The following is a 15,033-nucleotide window of genomic DNA, read 5'->3' on the forward strand; positions in this document are numbered from 1 at the left end:
ATTGTAATACTCAATATATACCGATAACAAAAGATGAATACAGTCACATTTGACTTCTGCAATTACAGGAGGTGCCCAAAGTGGTTACACCAGCATCCGGACATTTCTGATTTTCTGATTACAGCGAACTATTGCTTGAATAGATAACATCTCTTAAAATGTGTATTCATTTTTTGACACTCCCAATACACACACACACACACACACACACACATAGGCTCATTTAATCCTTACAGTATCCCCATGAGTATGTACTATTATCACATTTTACAGATGAGAAAACTGAGACATGGAGAAGTTAAGTTGTTCAAGGTCATACAAATAGTGGTGGAAGTGAAATTTGAATCCAGGAATTCTAGTTTCAGAAGTTGTGTTCTTAATCATGCTGGTATACTACTTCTGTTTTTATTTTATTTTATTTTATTTTATTTTATTTTATTTTATTTTATTTTATTTTATTTTATTAGTTTCAGGTGCACAAGACAAAGCAAAACTTAGACGTTTATCATTTATATTACTTCTGTTTTTATGATGATGTTACTTTTGGTTTGTTTTCCACTTTTAGCTATCTCTCCATCTATTACCATTTTAATAGATTATGGCTCTATATACATAATCTTAAGGAAGCATCCATTTGTTCTCATTTTACTAGGATTTTTAAAAAACAGACATGAGTTATTTTTTACATGTCTTTTAGGTGTGTATTAAAGTGATCATATAGTTTTTTCTCCATTTACTAGTCATATGGTAGGTTATATTATTAGATTTCTTTTTTTCTTTTTTTTAAATTAGATTTCTTGATAATGATTAATTGCTGGAATGGAAACTTCTGGATTTTTGGTGTTTTATTTTTTAATCTAGATTATTTGTGCTAAATTTTAGGATTCTTGCATTGATATTCATAAACGCTCTTGTTCTATTTTTTTCGTATGGTATCTTTTTGTTTGATATCAATGTTATTCTGAATTTTAAAAGAAGAATGTGAAAGTGTTTATGTCTTTTCTCTGGCATACTATAAATGGAATTTTAAAATATTTGGGAGATTTCACCTGGAAAACCATCTGGATGTGGTACTTTTGGAGAGGTAGCCAAAAATTTTTCAAAAAAAATTCTATACTTAATGATCTGTTAAAGTTTTTTATCCTTTTTGGTATCTATTTTGATAATTTACATATTCCTAGAAAATCATCTATTTCGTCATATTTTCAAATTTATTTGTAGAGAGAAGTGTAAAGCACTCACACTATAGTTATATTTGTTTATAATTGTTTAAAATAGTGAAAAATTAGAAACAATCCAAAATGTCTATTAATAGGAGATTGGTTGAATAAATAATGGTATATATATATAATGGAATATTATGTAGCCAATAAAAATTACTTTGGAAAAGTATATTTATCGACATAGGTAAGAATTAACAGTATATTACTAAGTTGTAAACTATATGAATAACATCATCTTATTTTTGAAATAGTTCATATATGCATATATGCTTATGAAAAAGTTTAGAAGGCTACATATCAAAATGTTAACAGTGGTAATTTCCACAGTTGGGGGAGTCCTGGATGATTTTTACATGTTACATACTTTCTGTATTCAAGGAATTTTTAGCATATGAGACAAAGTAACAAAGCTGTTTCCATTTTGGATGAAAGGAAAAAAAAAAACACCAGTTTTTACTGAATTTATTGCCTAGCTAAGAAACCTCAGTGATATGCTTGGTGAAGTTAATCCTTTGGCTATTTTGATTTGCGATTTCAGGCTCTAAAACATATTTTACTAGTTAATTATCATCCTGGGGGTTAAGAAATTCTAAAAGTATACTTTATTTCTAGCATTATCGTTCAATAGATAAATTAAAATGCAGAACTTAGATTAAAATGTACCATAATGAATATCAAAGAACTCCCTAAGGATTTATATAGGAAACCCCATATAAAACAATTTGTTTTACTTTGAAAATTGCATTTTCTGGATTATTGGACTGAGAATGGAGAAAGTTAGAGCGTGCTTGTTATATTCCCCAAAGAACTATTATTTAGAAGATCTTCACTTCTTTTTTTCCCTCCTCTAATAACTGCTCTCTCTGCCTGCTGACACCCTCCTCTGCCTCCCCCGTATCACCACATGGCCACCAGCTTTTCAAGGCTCTCGTCTGCTCCCTCTAAGCACGCTCCTTATTTATCCTTCAGTCTTCTTTGGGGCTCCAGAATCTGGGCCATGTGCCAGGCGGCACGGCACTGTATTTTTAGCTCAGAGTTATAAAGGCACAGGAATTGGGAATTCCACTAAGAACACAAGCCAACTGTGAACTTGGATGTTGTGGAGGAGCCCGTCCTTGTGAAGGGAGCAGCTGTGTGTTACAGACTGCAGCTTTTGTGCCGGATAACGGACTTCCCTGACAGAGAAGGTACAGTTGGTGGAGCCTGTGGTTTGAGTTCTCCCAGTTACTGTATCCCCTGCAACTCTGCTGTCTTGGCAGGAGGGCCTGTGACATGGGGATCCTCACAGGTGGGAGTTGGAAGTGAGGGTGAAATGTCCCTGTGGTCCCTCTTCCGATATGGGAGGGAATTCATAGAAATGTTAGTTATACATTTCCGCCAACTCTCTGAAAAAGGCAGAATCTCTACCTTGTGCTTCCTATTGTTATTATTATTGCAGTTTCAATTTTCAGAAAGCTGCAAGTTATAAGTGGCAGCTTAAAGAACTTACGTTTTTAAAAATTTAACCAAACCAGGAGCAAGGTGAGGGAATCACTTTAACTGTGTTATCATCAGCAAATCCAGAATCCAGGTCGATCCTGTAACTAAGAATGTCTGGAAGGAGAGAAAAGACAGGTACATCACTGTTATATGAGGGTGAGCCCCTACGTTTATATGAGAAGAATGGGTGAAGACTAAGAGAGTTCCGATGGGAAAATAAGGTAGTTACATGAAGGAGGGGGCACTTGTGCTCTTTTCTTTGAGGAGTTTGCCTCCTGGGTAAGAGTTCAGCGAGGAGTGGTTTGCAGTGTGGGCATCAGCTGATGGGAGGATTCTGGGAACTTCTAGGCTCCCTACTGTATGGGGCCTTATCTTCCTTTCAAGCTGAGAATTCTCACCTGGCAGTGTCTGGTAGCTGAACGCTCCCTTTAAGAATGTACTTCAGCGCTTGCCTCCTCCAGCCCAGTCCCCACACAGCAGCAGGAATGCACTTCTTGAAGCATGACTTGGATTATCCTCTCTCCTTGCTTACAACTCTTCTGAAAACATTGAAATAGCATTTAGAATAAAATCCAAGCTTCCAACGTGGGCCCTGAAGCCAACAGGGGTTTGGCCTTTTTGGCTTCTCTACAGGTGACATCTGCCATCATTCTCTCCCAACCAACATGTCTAGCTCTTACTGGCTTCTGGGCTTTTGCACATACTTTTCCCTCTACTTGAAATACTTACCAACTTGCTTAAAAAAGGGTTTTTTGTCCTGGTAACATACACATAATATAAAATTTTAACCATCTATAAGTGTACAATTCAGTGGCTTTAAGTACATTCACAATGTTGTACAACCATCACCAGTATCCATTTTCAGAAAATTTTCATCATCCCAAACATAGACTCTATAATCATTAAACTCCCCATTTCTGCCTCTCTTGAGCCCCCGGTAACCTCTATTTTACTTCCTGTCTCTCTGAATTTGTATCCCAGGTACCTCATATATGTGGATTCATACAGTGTTTGTCATTTAAAAAAAAATTTTTATAAGAGTTTATCTGAGCCAAAATTGACAACATATGCCGGGGAGCAAGATCTCAGATGCTCCCCCAGTGTTTGTCTTTTTATGTCAGGCTTATTTGACTTAGCATAATGTTTTTAGGGTGCATATATGTTGTAGCATATATCAGAACTTCATTCCCTTTTTAGGCTGAATAATATTCAATTGTATGTATAGACTGCATTTTGTTTATTCATTCATCTGTTGATGGAGTCTCCCTGCTCCTTGCATCCTTCTCATCTTTCAATTTTCAGCTTATGTGTCACCTCTGACATTATTCTCTTTCTTAGTACCCAACATGTAAGTATGTTATTTATAATTACTTTTCTGATTTATGTCAGTCTCCCCTACTGGACTGTAAATCTGTGAGCTCAGCAACCACGTGGTCTTCTTCAGCGTGATCCGTCTAGCACCTGACACAGTGCCTGGCATACCTAAGGCCCGTGGATGCACCTGAATTGCCCTCAAAATGTGGCGCAGAGAAGGCCGGCATTGTGCGATTGGCTCCTGAATTGCCAGCCCAGCTTATCCTCTGGCTGAGCCTTGCTGAAACCCTGGCCTTCTCTTTTATTTCACTCCTCAAGTTTCATGTATTTTCTGGATTCCACGCCTTCTTACCTTGTCTTCTGGACCTTCACACTGGCTTCTCACTTGCTATGGCATCTCTGTGCTTTGACAAACCAGGAACAAGGCCTTGGGGCAGACTTCTGGTTTTCCCCCCACACCCACGCATGTGGGTGGGTATGTTTTTAAAAATTCAACCAAGCCAGGAGCAAGGTTCCATGTAGAAACAGCCGTGATGAGTCCCGGAGATGGAAGGCAATGATGAAAAGCTGGAGAACCCTGGAAGGAGCGGGATGCTGGGCAAACATGGCTTCCTGCACAGTGTGGTCTAGGACCCACCCAGAAGGATATTTGTTGTTGCCGAGTCACCTCTTCATCTTCTGACATTTTCTTAGTGGAACCCAATCTTGTCTCTACAGGAAGAGTTTGAAAAGGTTTTGATATAAGTTGGAACACAAATTAAGGCATTCAAGTGAGGGATTGCACTGCTGCCTCTGAATTTTTCGTAGTGGTGTGGAGAGGATTCTTAGACCATCTCTGGACTTAGCAGAGAAGACTGCTGTGATGACACATGAGGTCCACCGTGGGTGAGGTGGGATGGAGTGGCCGCGCATTATCTTGTGTTTATCATCTGTGTTCCAAGTGATGGGAGGTTTTGCTCATTTGAAATAGATTTTCTGGCACCTTAGTTTTACCAATCTTTTAAAACATTAAAAACCTGTATTGACTTACTCGCTGCATGCAGCATATCTCTTGTGTTACCCTTTTGCCAAGTAAATGCCGTTAAAATATGTCATTTACAAATGGTTGGAGTCCTTTGAGTGTGCAAAATGAATGCTGATGTCGGTTATAAGACTCAGGGTGGTGATGTATGCACTCCAGGATGAGAAAGACTTGTGTGAATTTTGGCTGCACCGCTGACTAGTTTATGTAACCACCTTTAAACTTCTCTAATGTCCATTTTCCTTCTGTAGAAGGGGATAAAATTGTTTTCATCTCATGGAGTTTTTATGAAGGTTCAAGGGGATCCTGGTAAAAAGCTTGTGGCGCTGGGCCTCACAGTGGCTGCTCAATTAGCGGTAGCCATCTCAGTGACAGTCCTAAGCTGGTGGGGCAGTGGCAGGGGATGTTTCTATCAAAAATTCCAGATCTTTCTGAAACTTCCTACCATCAAGTGGGAAGGTCTAAAATTTTTCATTTTTCACTTTTCCTTAGTCATTGATTTTTGATTCAAATATTCTAATTACAACTAGGACCTTGAAATGAAGAATTTTAGTGTTGTTGTTTTTTAAAGGAAGATTCATACTCTATGCCGCTCAAAGTATCAAAAACCATTATCACCTCTCCAAATGCAAGATCCTTATAAGAGATATGCTGATAAACGTTTTTTTTTCTTCTTTCACCTACCCCATCACCTCTGAAGTTTCTGAAGTGTTTAGATTCTAGCTGTTTCCATACTAGATACTATTCGTTGACAATAAATGTTACGTGGAATGGAAATTTTTCTTTATTTCTCCAAATGAGCTTTCTCGATGACCACTATAATAGCTGAGGGAAATGTGTTATTGAGGCTAAAGCTCATGGAAGACTTTAGAAAACAAAGTACATCAAAAAGTAATTGTTTTCTTTCTACAGCCTTAAGGCAAGTGGAATTTTTGGTACTAATGAGCTCATTAGCTTAGTTTCAGCAGTTAATAAGCTATTCTTGAGAATATGCTTCATGGCACACTATAACCCTCCCATTTTTCTTTGATGGTGATGACAACGTTTTTGAAATTCAAGTTACCACAGATTGAGATGTTAGATTCCAACCCCAAACATCAATGACATGTAAGTTAGTGCCCACGTGATCCTGGAATGAGGGTCAAACTATATTTGGCCAAATTTGGAACATACCTTAAAATGATGAAACTTTTTCATCAAGTTACACTTTCTCCCTGTTCCTTAGGCTTATTTCTTACATATAAACATCACAAAGATTAATGTTCATAATAATATTACTCACATGACTACAAGGGATATTTAAAAAATATCATATATTGACACAGCCCACAAAGAGCTTCCCGTTAAGGGGCAGAGAGGACATTTTTACAAATGAACAAATGAAGGAAGTATAGATATAAGTGACGAATATAGTGTAGATCCTGGTGTTAATCTGCCTAAAACTGGACTCTTGCAACTTTCCACGTTATACTCATTCCCAGGTGATTCGTACACCTTCTGATTTGAGAAGGTTAGAGACTTCTATTATTGTTGCATAATCATGAAAACTGACTTTAATGTGACTGACTTCAGTTTTCATACTTGTTTCTGCTCTTTTGCCAGAGTTTTCCATCCAGTAGTTAATTTTTCTGGGAAGTTTTTTTTTTTTTTTTTGGGTCAATATCAATATGTGGACTAGGTCTATCATTCATTCCTCCGACTGGCAAAATGCCTGCCTCAATTTATTGACATTATTAGTCTTTTTTTTTTTTTTGCTTTCTCAGCTTGGTATTTATTGGTCTCTAAAACAGTCTGAGATAAAGCCTTATATTACTATGTTATTTCTGTCATCAGTCACAGGATTGTGCTGATGTTGGTAATAAACAGCCGCCAATGCAGATGACAGTGATGATATAGTCAGTGTTGATTAGATGCCACACATTGCCTATACCTTTCATCACGCAGATTTCCTTCTGGAATATGGGGTAGACTATTAAAGCTAGCAGTACTGAGAAACATTTTTACCTTCAAGATATGAAGTAAAGTTACAGTAAAATGTGGTCCTTGAAACCGGCACAGCACATTTCCCCCCAGGGAAACAGGAGACCTGTTTCTGCACTTGATTATTTGAATAAAAATCACAGCTAATAGGATAGTGAGGAAAAATTCTCAGCCGTGGTCATAATTAGAAGACTGTATTACTGATGTAGGTCCCAGCGTTGTTGCTTAATAATGTAATTAGCCAGAGAATCGTGTGCTTTGATGAACACCCCTATGCATATGCAGTGCAAAATTTGTGCTGCTTATTTTTTTCTGTCCTTTGGATATAAACTGTTTTAACATGGTTTATTTCCTTGTGATAGTGTGAGCTTTGGGGTTTTCATGTAGAACTATATTTTTATGACCTATTACAGCCTCTGTTGGATTGATTTTTGAGTATTTCTTCATAGAAGCCACCTGCTTTCTTGGGTATCATTTGGTCTGCGTACAAGTGGCAATGGCTGCCATCTCTCCTAAGCATGGTGGGAATATCTGTTACTGGGTTATGTTCCAGGCCAGACCCCCACCCCCACCCCCATCATGGAGTTCAACATCTGTATGAAGAAAGCTTCAGGGACAGCTGCAGGGACAGCTGCAGGGGAAGTCTATTCCCAGCAGCTCTCTTGCTCTGGGGAAGTTCTTAGAGGCAAGATTAGGCAAAGGGAATTGTTACAGAACCCTTCCAGAGTAATGTGAATGTTCCTTCATGCAACCTTTTCTCCTGAGGTATTAGCTAACCTGTAAGGTCAAGTCCCAGGCTGCCTAGACTTAATGGATCTGGACTTCGGGGATACACAAACCGTGGTTTGGATACTGGCTCTTTTATAAGTGGCATGACGTTTGAATGTGACTTAAGCTCTTAGGACCTCCATTTTCATATATGTAAACTACATGAAGAAAAACCATGTACCTTGCAGGGTTTCCTGCGAGGAATAAATAAGTGTATTTCTAAAAGAGTACCTGCGGTTAGTAGGATTTCAATGAATGCTATTATGGTTAAAATTATTGAGGTTTGAACTTTCCCAGAATTCCTTGGTACAAGACTGATATTAGTTTTTGTGGGTCTTTTTCTTAGCTTTCATCTACTTGGTGTTTAGTAGGTGTGAGTTACCTCTGTTGGATAACAAACATAGAGATAATGTATTCCGCTCTTATTATATTTATAATTTACTGATGTCTTTTTCCTTTCTCAGGGCTGTTATATCAAAGTATCGTTTGTTGCATCTTGAACAATGATAAGGTAGTAGCAAGCTGTCAATAAACAACTATTTATTTAGTATTTACTATGTAAAACATACTATTTTAAGTAGGCATTATGGAGTGAAAGAGATTATATGATAAATAGTCTGTCCTTCATGAACTCTCCATTAATTTGGGAAGACAATATATTTATAAAAAGAAACGAAGTCCTCAAGCAGGAAATAAAGGCCTAATGAATAGGATAGATAATTATTCTTGATTCTACCTCCTCTCTCATCCTCACATCCAGTCCATCACCAAGAACGCTGTTCTGCTTCCAGAATACATCTCAAATCCACCCTCTCTCCATCTCCGCCATCACCTCTCAAGTACATCCAAACCTCATCGTCTTGCTGTTGGGCTACTGCTATAGACCCTAACTGGTCTCTCTCCTTTTACTCCTGTTCTTCTGCCATCCATTCTCCACCCAACAGTCAAAATGGTCTTTTAAAAACCTGAATCAAATTATTTCATTCCCTTGCTTAAGACCCTCCAATGCCATTCGACTACTTTTAAATAAAATCCAAGCTCTTTCCTAAGGCTTACAAGGCTCTGTGTGATGTGGCCCTGCTTTTCTCTCCACCTTCATCTCAGGCCACTCTCCCTCTTGCTAACTGTGCTCTAGCCAACAGGTTGTCTTTCCTTTCTGGAACACACCAAGAGCTTTCTTACATCAGGGTCTTTGCATTGGCCATTTCATTTGATTGAAGTGTTCTTCCTCTGCTCCTAAACGTGAGTGGCTCAGCCTCATCCTTCAGGTCCTTAGCTCAGATGTTATCTCCTCAAAGAGATCAAACCATTCCTGACCACTCTATTTAAAAAAGTCATTCCCATCCTATCTTGTGATCTTACCTTTTACATAATATTTTCCATGATCTGTAATTATCTTGTTGGTTTTATTTTTGTCTATTTATTCTCTCCCTAAGTTGTATGAAGGCAGTAATCATGTCCATTTTGTTCACTGCAGTAATAACTAGTGTAGTGTCTGGCATGTACTAGATTCTCAATAAATGTATTAGTAAATGAACAAATGAATATGGACCACAACAGTTTGGAGGAAAAAGGGATCCCTTTGTTAGTCATGAAGCGGACTAGTCATTGGGAGGGATTTTGCTAGATATGAGGGAGAAAGAATATACTTGGAGGAGAAAGAGTGAGACAGGCAGATACTGTAGGATTTCAGAGATGGAGCAGCTTTTGAGAGGCAGTGAGTATAGAAGGAATCTGACAGACATGGATTCAACTCCTGGCCGTCCCATAACTACCTATGTGACGATGGATGTTTTCCTTAACCATGTTGATCCATTTCACCTGTAAAATGAGGACAATCATCCCTAGCATGGAGGGTTACTGTGAGAAGTAATGATTTATACTTAGGGCCCTATTGGGATACATGTGATGATAAATCGTAGTCATTCACACCAGCATTTAATTTAGATTCTCAAATTTGGAGCTTTGTGGAAATGTAGATGCCAAGAACCTAACTCAGCACTACTGATTCAAAAGAGTTATCTCTCGGTATGTGTAGAGGGTGTGAGACTCTAGCATGTGTGCTTTTCAAAAGCTCCTCAGGTGATTGTTTAGAGCCATGTGTTTAGTCGAAACCATGCTGGAATCCTCTCTAAATATCTCTTGCCAAGGAACTGTCCAATTTGAAAAGCTCCGCAATGGGAACTCAGAGTCACAGGTCTTCTGCCACTGGGCATCTACCTGAGTCCCTAGAGAGTAGGCTATTGCTTTCTCATTAACCCCCAAGTTAATATTTTTGGTGTTAATTTAAAAAATCTTGTAGTCCCACAAAGCCACCATGCTTTCCATTATTCTTGGACATGTCCAAGATAGAAGCCAATTTAGTTATCTTCTGTACTCTTATCCCTTTAGGATCCGTGCTTCTTCCTTAATCCAACTCTCTTATCACTGGGTTTCCTCCCAAACCACTCCAATGTGCTGTTTAGAATTCCAGCTTCAAGGTCCGTAAACCTATTTAAACCTATACTGTCAGTCTCTTCACCGACGCTCCCTTTATTTCCTGCTGTAACTGAACCCTGGCTTAAACTAGAAGATATTTTAGATGTCAATAGTGACTGCGCAGTCTTATGAAACATTAACCACCTGTACGGTAGGTTGCTCATTTACACACAAATATACTCCTGTCTTGGAATGTTTGGACCAGTGTCTAAAGGTTTGATCCTGGGAAAACAGGATGAAGGCCAAGTGGCCTTGTGTCTGGTAAACACGTATGAAAAGGGAACAAATCTCTGTGAGCAAACATGGGACTTGAGAGGTAAACAGGGTTGGAAGATTTATGAAATGACCACTTCATTCTGGTCCCATAACTGCTGATGATTTGAATCTGCACCGACCAGAGACTAACTCTGTTTAAAAATCTCAGAGCCAAGTGACTAGTCAGGTGGGTTGAACTATTGTATCGAGGGTCTTATGATAATTCCAGTGACAGCAGATGAAACCCTGCTCTGGAAGCCCTCCCTCAGGGAAATAACTCGGGTGTTCTGCAACAGACCAAACATCCGCATTGGGAGAGAAAAAAGAGTACAACGCCATTAAATCCACCAAGTCTGTATCAGAGGCTTATTTAAGAGAAGTCACCTATTTCTAAGGCCAAGAATGGTTGATGGAGAGTTGGGAACAGATCATACCATTTTCTCTATTTTGAATGCTTTATCTCAATAAATGGACTTACGTTTTAAAAACCTAGATGTCAGGAGTGCTTAATTTCTTGGCTTTCTACAGATGGGGGAGAAAACTGAAAGTCAGAATGCATGTCAAGTGTTGTTTTTTTTCTTTTCTTTCTGTATTTAAGTATAACTGGGACTACTGGTTACATTTGCAATAATTGTGACTACCTTATTTTATATTTATTATGCTTTCTTAAATAAAATTGTATCTATGAGATCTCCACTACTACATGAAAAATGTAGCATGTTTTATTTCTCCCCTTCACCTCACTGCTCAGATTTTGTTGCAATAATTTGGAATTTTATTTTCAAATTATAAATATTTTTATATTGTTAGCTGTGAATTTTTTTCAGAAAAGATACACATGGATTTTTTTAAATTGTAAGATATCAGAAAATGACTTTCTTTTAATGTGAGGTAGCTATTGGCTGTTTCCAAAATGGTAATGTCATAATTCTGTCCCTTCAGACAGTTTTCTGTAAATATTCAATTGTCTTCCGATAGTCAGAGTTGCAGAGAAGAAATTTCATGTCAATTTTATAGTTCTGGGTTTGTCTTCCCCTATGCAACTGATTTTTTTCTTTGAAAGGTGAGTGTAAATTAAACGTTTAAACTATAAATGCTTTCCCTATTAATTTGTTTTTAAAAGTTCAGAGATTTTTGTATATATTTCATTTAATATTCATTTGGCAACAAAACTCCTATAATTGCATTATCAACTCTTCAGGAGTTAATGATCCGAAGCTACGTAGTAAAAAGGTACCAGAAAAAAAAAATCTTAATATAAAAAAGAACCCTGAGATGGATTGTTTCATTGACCTGAGTACTTCTTTATAATATAAATAGTCTTATAATTGGAATATTTTTATGTATGCATGTTTGTAAATTTCATTGAAGTGAGACCTACTTATTTTCTCTACTTCTGAACATTCTTATTTCATATACCTGCAATTGGATTATTTGATGGGGTCCGTGTTTTCTCTTTTCCCGTATGAGGGGACACTATCATTAGAAATGTTTATTTCCACAATATGAATTATAGGGGTAGAAAGCGAGGGTTATAACTAGTGCTGTGCTACTTCTCATTGCAGAGATCAACTGTGGCCGCCCTCCGGAAATGCAACATGCAGTCCTGGTGGGGAATCACAGCTCCCGCCTGGGCAGTGTGGCTCACTATGTCTGTCAAGAGGGCTTTGAGAGCCCTGGAGGAAAGATCACTTCCATTTGCACAGAGAAAGGCACCTGGAAAGAAAGTACTTTGACATGCACAGGTATAGACTCCATTCTGTGGGGCTCCTGTTTCCTGGAAGCGTTTGGCCACCTCCCTGGAGCATGGGATCTAAAAGCTGTTCGATTGCTGCCATACTCTGTGGACTGTGCCTGGATGTACCATTTACCTGGCTGGGCACCTGGCTTTAAGTTTGTCAGCTAAATCCCGAAGATGGAGAGGGTAGACTGGGAAAATAAGTCAGATAGAAAATTTTATGCATTCATCTTTTGAAACTCACCTTAAATCACAGTGCGTCCGTCTCCAATGCTTGGCTGGCTGAGGAATTTTTCTCCATAAACCATTTTCTCAGGGGCTGTACTTAAAAGTCCTAACTTAGCACATGTTGACAGCTTTTCAGAGAAAAGATGGTGGAATGAAAAAGAGGTTTTTAATATTTATTTTTAATTGTGGTAAAAATACAATATAAAATAAACCATCTTAACCATTTTTAAGTGTTTCATATATTCATATTGTTGTGCAACCATTCTCCACAACTTCTTTATCTTCTGAAACTGAAACTACATACCCATTAAACAATAACTCCCCATTTCCTCCTCCACCCAGCCCCAGGCACCACCTTTCTACTTTCTGTTTCTGTGAGTTTGGCTAATTTGGTTACCCCGTATAAACGGAATCATGTAATATTTGTCCTTCTGTGACTGGCTTATTTCGCTTAGCATAATGTGCTCCAGGTTCATCCATGCTTTTTTTTTTTTTTTAAGATTATATTGGGGAAGGGGAACAGGACTTTATTGGGGAACAGTGTGTACTTCCAGGACTTTTTTTTCCAAGTCAAGTTGTTGTCCTTTCAATCTTAGTTGTGGAGGGTGCTGTTCAGCTTCAAATTGTTGTCCTTTCAGTGTTAGTTGTGGAGGGCGCAGCTCAGCTCCAGGTCCAGTTGCTGTTGCTAGTTGCAGGGGGCGCAGCCCACCATCCCTTGCGGGAGTCGAACCAGCAACCCTGTGGTTGAGAGGATGCGCTCCAACCAACTGAGCCATCTGGGAGCTCAGCAGCAGCTCAGCTCAAGGTGCTGTGTTCAATCTTACGCTTGCAGGGGGCGTTGCAGGGGGTGCTGCGCCCACCATCCCTTGTGGGAGTCGAGGAATCGAACTGGCAACCTTGTGGTTGAGAGCCAGCCTTCGGAGTTAGGAGCATGGAGCTCTAACCGCCTGAGCCACTGGGCCGGCCCCCATCCATGTTGTTTTAAATGGTGGCATTGCCTTCTTTTTAAAGGCTGAATAATATTATATATACATTTAATATATATAACAGAACACGCTATATTTTGTTTATCCATTCATCTGTTGATGGATACTTGGGTTGCCTCCACCTCTTTGCTACTGTGAATAATGCTGCAATGACCACGGGTGTACAAATATCTCTTTGAAACCCTGCTTTCAATTCTTTTGGATATACATCCCAAAATGGAATTCCTGGTGAAAAGGAGTTTTGAGACTTCAATTCAATTTCTAGCAGTGTTAACGTATTAAGCTGTGTGTCATCAGGTAAGGCGTTATTCTCTCTAAGCTTCGGTTTGCTCATCTACAAAAGTGGGAAAATAAAGTCTGCTGTCTCTACTTCAAAGAGTTACTGAGAGGGAATCAGTGTTGAGAAGTTGAAAGCCCAGAGCAATGTTAGGTCTTTTACTAAAAGCATTAGCCTTGCTTACAGAAGATCGCATGAGTTAGACGTGTGAACTTCCACACGCTTTATTTCACCGGTGCCTCCAAGAAACCAAGTGAGAAAAGGCAACGATTCTTACTGTTTGTGATGGTTGGTCTGGCGGTGTGACAAATGGTTGTCACATAGTCTTGAATGGCTCTGGAAATGTATGTCTAGATGTTGACTTGTTGGCTCTGAAGACAGATCTCTAAAGAGTGAAATCTCAAGGTAGCTTTGATCTGGGTTCTTTGACTTGCAGCAGAGTTATGATAGAATGTCTTGGGTCTTGCCAATCGAAGTTTTCCATAGGAATCTCTAGCCAGAGCAAGGAAAACATGTGGGCTGCTGGTGGTAATTTATCCATAGGGCAATGGTTCATAACCATTTTGGGGATATGAATTTGATGAAATTTATCAATTTATTTGGTCGATGTCTATTTAATATACACTATGTATGAGGTACTTTGCTAGACACTAACTGCCTTCTTGTAACTTACAGGGCTATTAGGTAAATGGACTTTTCTCCAAAGAAATGCATATACACATATACATACAATGTTTTACAAATTCAAGGTGTTCGTGGACCTCTAGAAGTGCTTGGGTAAAGCATTCTGGAACAGATGGAGAACTCAGCTTTGCTGCTGAGGCTCTGTGTATGCCGTGCATTTCCCACATTTGGTCATCTCTACCACAAATGCGAGAGGATGTAGGCTAGATACTGCGATCATAGAAACAAAGGGTAGACATAATCCAGAGATCTCTACCCAACATGGGCAAGATCTCTTGTCCAACTTTCACAGGGCAGCAAAGGCAACCCTGTAACTAACACCTAAATTCCAGGGTTCCAGTCTTAATAATTGCGGAGAGCTAATGACATATTGGAACAGACTGATGGCCATTTCAACCTATTATTGCATCTCTAACAGCCTTGTAAGAGTTATTTGGAGAAAGTGAGGCAGCTGCCTCATAGGATGCAGAATTTAACGTTCGGGCGTGTGTTCCTGGCCCAGAGCTATCTATGGAGTCACTGAGTGAGAGAGCTGGACCTAGCTTCTGGACCCAGCTATTTGCTTCATTGCTCAAGCTGTTCTGCCTCCACCATTCAGAATT

At 38.9% G+C, this 15,033-nt stretch overlaps 1 protein-coding gene across 5 annotated transcripts in view; it reads left to right on the forward strand.

The window, feature by feature from the left end:
* The window catches only part of SUSD1 (sushi domain containing 1), a 114,710-nt gene that overhangs the window by 25,750 nt on the left and 73,927 nt on the right, over positions 1 to 15,033 (forward strand). For all 5 annotated transcript variants that reach the window (XM_074330829.2, XM_074330831.2, XM_088793561.1 and 2 more), the window contains exon 6: positions 12,084 to 12,263. In XM_074330829.2, coding sequence (XP_074186930.2) covers positions 12,084 to 12,263 — 180 coding nt within the window. The remainder of the gene's footprint in view (positions 1 to 12,083; positions 12,264 to 15,033) is intronic.

Source organism: Rhinolophus sinicus, chromosome 16, assembly GCF_057876585.1.
Source record: "Rhinolophus sinicus isolate RSI-liver-muscle chromosome 16, RSI-T2T, whole genome shotgun sequence".
NCBI lineage: Eukaryota > Metazoa > Chordata > Mammalia > Chiroptera > Rhinolophidae > Rhinolophus > Rhinolophus sinicus.